The 6000-nt window shown below is 34.7% G+C and overlaps 1 protein-coding gene across 1 annotated transcript; it reads left to right on the top strand.

Annotated features, from left to right (window-relative positions):
• LOC104782402 (cation/H(+) antiporter 19-like) lies at nt 1791-4755 on the top strand. Its single transcript, XM_010507326.2, has 3 exons — nt 1791-2141; nt 2234-3235; nt 3316-4755. The coding sequence occupies exons 1-3, from the start codon at nt 1944-1946 to the stop codon at nt 4516-4518; spliced, it is 2403 nt and encodes an 800-aa protein (XP_010505628.1). The 5' UTR covers nt 1791-1943; the 3' UTR covers nt 4519-4755.

Raw genomic sequence — 6000 nt, forward strand, 5'->3', positions numbered from 1 at the left:
ACTTTTTAACCATAATTTCCAATAATAATTTACTGTTTCGTTTCTTCACTTTAATAGAAATAATTCACATAATATGATTATTAGTTTGTTTTGTAATTTCACTCTAATTATAATAAACTAAAATATACTATAATATATTATAAATATTTATAGAGAAATAGCTGAATACATATTTCATTTTAAGAGAAAATAAAATGTATATTTAAAATTACAATTTGATTAGTTTGAAGTTACTGTCATATATATTTATAGTAATTTTAAAATTTTATATTCAAACCAAAAAATCAGTTATTTATTCACAATAAATTCATTTTTATGAATTTACACATATTTTAATAACTTACATATTCTATCAAATATTTTGTAACTCTTATATTTATAATCATATCCATATTTTAAGGCACTAAATTTTAATTAATTACAATTATATAGTTATGTTTATGTTATTTTTTCCACCTCCATAATATTTATAGAATTCTAATGAATGTTTAATGACAATTAAAAATAGAAAAAATAATAAAAGATATTAATATTTAATTATTGCATTTTTGTAATTATTATATACTTTATGTGAGAAGTTCAACATGTGTATGATATATATATATATATATATATATGATATTATTGTTTTAAAATATGATGAAATATTTAAATTTTCTATCATTTAAATTGTTCTTAATTTTTTTTGGGGATATTAGTACTACATATATATTATTCCTATATTATGAACATCAAGATGTATAGTTTTATTTTCAATTATACATATCATCCTTAAGATATGTCGCATATTTTCTATTTTGCTTTTATTTTTTATTCATTTTAAGATAAATATTTCACATGAAATTATTATGTAACTATTTTTCAATTTCTATTTAATTATTAATATTATTCTAATCATATATCATTTATCAGTACATAGTTAATTAACATATATATATAATATGTTTAATTAATTTTTTAAAACCAAATTATTATGAATTGTAAATATATACAAGTTAGGTTTTGGTCTCACTTATACTTGTATAATTGAATCATTTCCCATATGATTTTTATATATGATTTCATCAATCATCTTGGAAAAGCGTCTTTAGTTTTTGATTAATCATCTTGAATAATATTTATTTTCATAATAAATCTAAATAATATAATAAATAATAGGTAAGTTTTTTGCATTTGATGGACAATGGAAAAACTATTGAAGAAACTAAGAAATCTATATAACCATAATTGATAGAATTTTTATACAAATTTTTGAGAGATATTTTTTTAAAAGAATATTTATGTAATATAAACTATTAAATAATCATTTTATTCAATAAGTTACTAAACTCCATTAAAGTATATAACTATTTAATTTCAATTGTATTAATTTCAAACTCACACGTTGAATGAAACATTATCTAGTATACGATAATATGATGTGAAAATGATTGGTGTTTAAGAAGCTTCGGAAGGTAAGTCACCAAATGCTCAGGTATTAGGGGACAAATACAAGGTGCTTTGCAACTTTAGGACAAAAGAACAAGACAGCGATGAAAACGTTGAGGCATTGTAGGCCAGTTCGTGTATGTGAAGTAGAGATGCGATATGGTTGGAAGTTAAAGTAACTGACAATCTATAAATAGAAAAGGTGCGAGGTATATGCCCACCCTGGAGTTGGTATGTCCGCCTCAATCTCCCCTACCTATTATTAGCAAAACTATACACATTATTAGTTTTCTGTTTTTCCCTTTTATATATACTCACTTGTTGAATATAGATTCTGCTTATGACAAACAACATTAACAGAACATAATAAAATCTCGTTTTCTTTTTTCCTCTCATTCAGGTTTCATACCTCGCTTGGCAGTGCAATGAGGGAGGAGCCAAGACAGTATTGAAGGTTGAAGCAGAGTCGCGTTTCTCAACCAATCATCAATCCGTAAGTAGACCTCAACTATAGGATGGCAGGCCCCAATGTTACAGGGAATTGCCCGGGTCCGATGAAGGCAACCTCCAATGGAGCCTTCCAAAACGAAAGCCCTCTTGATTTTGCGCTTCCTCTGATCATCCTACAGATCGTCTTGGTGGTTGTGTTTACAAGGCTGTTGGCTTACATTCTGAAACCTCTCAAACAGCCTCGAGTCATTGCTGAGATCATTGTGGGTTTCTTGCAATCTCTTTGTATTTATTTATTTTTTTTTTTCTGATGATAATCACATAGCAACAGAGACTAAAATGGATGCATCTGTAGGGAGGGATACTGCTTGGACCTTCCGCACTGGGACGAAGTAAGGTGTATCTTGACACCATATTCCCAAAGAAGAGCTTGACCGTTCTAGACACACTTGCCAACATCGGTCTTCTGTTTTTCTTGTTCCTTGTTGGGCTTGAGCTTGACTTTGCAGCGATCAGAAAAACAGGGAAGAAATCACTATTGATAGCCCTAGCTGGGATCTCACTTCCTTTTATACTGGGGGTAGGTACATCTTTTGTTCTCAGTGCTACCATAAGCAAAGGAGTCCATCAGCTTCCTTTTATTGTCTTCATGGGTGTTGCCTTATCAATCACTGCCTTCCCTGTGCTTGCTCGTATCCTAGCTGAGCTAAAGCTTCTAACAACAGACATTGGACGTATGGCTATGTCAGCAGCAGGGGTGAACGATGTTGTAGCTTGGATACTCCTTGCGCTTGCTATTGCTGTCTCAGGAGATGACTCTTCTCCGCTTGTATCTGTTTGGGTTCTTCTTTGTGGATCTGGATTTGTGATCTTTGCAGTTGTGGCAATCAAACCTCTGCTTGCATATATGGGTAGACGCTGTCCTGAGGGAGAACCTGTGAAGGAACTCTATGTTTGTGTCACTCTAACCTTGGTTTTATCAGCAAGCTTTGTGACAGACACTATTGGGATACACGCGCTGTTCGGGGCGTTTGTGGTAGGAATAGTAACTCCTAAAGAAGGACCATTTTGCAGAGTTTTGACAGAGAAGATAGAGGATCTGGTCTCTGGGCTTCTTCTACCGCTGTATTTTGCGGCTAGCGGTCTCAAAACTGATGTAACAACTATCAGAGGAGGGGTGTCATGGGGACTTCTAGTTCTCGTCATAATCACCACTTGTTTCGGTAAGATTTTTGGAACCGTTGGGGCCGCCATGCTCTGCAAGGTTCCTTTCAGAGAAGCCATGGCACTTGGATTCCTTATGAACACCAAAGGTTTAGTAGAGCTCATTGTTCTTAACATTGGCAAGGACCGGAAGGTATAGATTCTTGAAAGCCATGTATAAGATTTTTTTTATAAGAACCCGAGTGATCTAATTAATTGTTTTTTGTCGAGCAGGTGTTGAATGATCAAGCATTTGCGATCTTAGTCCTAATGGCATTGTTCACAACCTTCATTACAACTCCAATTGTGATAGCGATATACAAGCCTGCAAGAAAAGGAGCACCATACAAGCACAAAACCATCCAAAGGAAAGATCATGATTCAGAGCTACGGATACTTGCTTGCTTCCACAGTACCCGCAACATACCAACATTGATCAATCTGATTGAATCATCAAGAGGAACAGGCAAAAAGGGACGCCTCTGCGTATACGCGATGCATATGATGGAGCTTTCTGAACGGTCATCAGCAATCGCAATGGTTCACAAAGCTCGGAACAACGGACTCCCAATCTGGAACAAGATAGAGAGATCAACAGATCAGATGGTGATTGCCTTCGAGGCTTACCAGCATCTAAGGGCTGTAGCGGTTAGACCCATGACTGCAATATCTGACCTCACTAGCATCCACAAAGACATAATCACAAGCGCGCATCAGAAACGAGTAGCAATGATACTGCTTCCGTTTCACAAGCATCAGAGAGCGGATGGAACAATGGAGTCAATCGGACATGGGTTCCATGAAGTGAACAACCGGATCTTACAACGAGCTCCTTGCTCAGTTGGGATTCTTGTAGACAGAGGACTCGGAGGACCATCCCAGGTTGTAGCCAGCGAAGTGTCTTACAAAGTTGTGGTTCCATTCTTCGGAGGCTTGGACGACAGAGAAGCTCTCGCCTACGGTATGAAAATGGTGGAGCATCCAGGCATCACACTAACCGTTCTCAAATTTGTAGCTGCGAAAGGAACACTGAAGAGATTTGAGACGAGTGCGCCCGACGAAAAGGAGAAAAAAGAAAAAGAGACTGATGAAGAGTTTTTGAGGGAGTTGATGAGTGATCCAAAAGGAAATGAGTCCTTGGCTTACGAGGAAAGAGTTGTTGAGAGCAAAGACGATATCAACGCGACGCTTAAGTCGATGAACAAATGCAATCTCTTTGTCGTTGGAAGAACTGCAGGTGTTGTGTCGTTGGTTCACAGTACGGATTGTCCAGAGTTAGGACCAGTTGGTCGTTTGTTGTCTTCATCAGATTTTTCCAGCACTGCGTCGGTGCTCGTCGTTCAGGGATACGATCCAGCAGCAGATACACGACCACTCGTTGAGGAAGATGCTAATTACGACCAGTCTTCCAGAGATATTTCTGACTCCACCATGTGATCGGATCTAATCAGTTTATTACAGGACGCAAAAAAAAGTCTCCCTTTCTTATTTTTGTCTCACGAAATACAGTATTTTGGTTTCTTTTTGGTTGGTACCTGGAGACTGGAGTGTCTTCGTTCTTCTTTATATTTTTCCCTATTACCACCATTAGATTTTGGGCATGAAAATCAGACCTAAATTTTCGTAATAATATTTTTCAAGTTCTTGATTTAGCACTTCTTATGTATGTCATGTCACTCGACCTAATATAAAATAGAAGCATTTATGCTCCCGGAGACGTTAGAAGTTTAGCCATTATCCAAACCTTTCCATATGGATGAGTTTTTGTCGGCAACACACGAAATCTGGACTCTACACACATCGGGAATTGGGTTGCGGGGAATATCCTTAATCTGACGGATAATCAAGGGTAGATGGAACCAAATATCACTTTAAGCTCTTACATGGACAATATATGCACACCAAACATGATCTGCCACCTTATTGGACAACTCTTTGCCGCATATATCACAATTTCAAGAAACCTTATCCATCATGGTTTCCACTGCCAACGATGTGGAATACGAATCAAACATGAGCGTTGTCAGCCAATGGAGAACTAAAAAGATGAATACATACCAATATACCATGACTTTTTTTTTAAAAAGGTCACAATCTTACATTGTTTCTAGATGAGTCTTACGTTTGGTGGTCAGGTCTTAAGTCTCTACGTAATTTGTCTCTGAAGAACAAATAAGGGAATTCGTTTTTTTTCTCCATTTCTGCTGTTCATCTATCTATAGGTTGCATAATTGCTTGATTATTCTAGTTTCACTGAAATGGTATGCATATAACTTTGTAAAAATTAAATTAGTTCAATATCATATTGCATATAAGAAAAGATGAACAAACTGATAATTGACCAAATTAATTCTAACTTTTAATATTATCAAGCAAGACATAAATTTTAGGTAATGTAAATGAACTAATTAGTAATCTTTTTTATTTTTCTTCATTTTTTGCATCTTTGCTTGACTTAAAAAACATTTTCAAGTTTTCAATGATATATAAGTATGTCTCTCATTTGTTCTATGCAAAAATTTATGGTTAGAAGTTATTACAAATCATTCTAGTTCTCGCTGTGTAGTTTTTGAGGTTACGACGGATAGTTATACAAACTTGGAACTTCAACGCTAAATAATAGTTGGAGTTACGTTTTTGGCATAAATAAAATATGAAATCATGCATACACAATTCAATAGTTGCTAATTTGTCAGCGCAAATATGCATGCATGGTCCACATGTATTTGCCACAATACTTAATTGCTACATTGCTTAGTTCATGGTCTATGGGAAAAAAGTATACTTCGAAGCGATGTTCGGTTCAGCAAAGTGCCAAGGAAAGATATGAGACGTTTTTTTTTTTTTTTTTTTTTTTTTTTTTTTTTTTTTTTTTTTTTTTTTTTTTTTTTTTTTTTTTTTTTTTTTTTTTTTTTTTTT

The sequence above is a fragment of the Camelina sativa genome, chromosome 1 (genome assembly GCF_000633955.1).
Source record: "Camelina sativa cultivar DH55 chromosome 1, Cs, whole genome shotgun sequence".
NCBI classification, from domain to species: domain Eukaryota; kingdom Viridiplantae; phylum Streptophyta; class Magnoliopsida; order Brassicales; family Brassicaceae; genus Camelina; species Camelina sativa.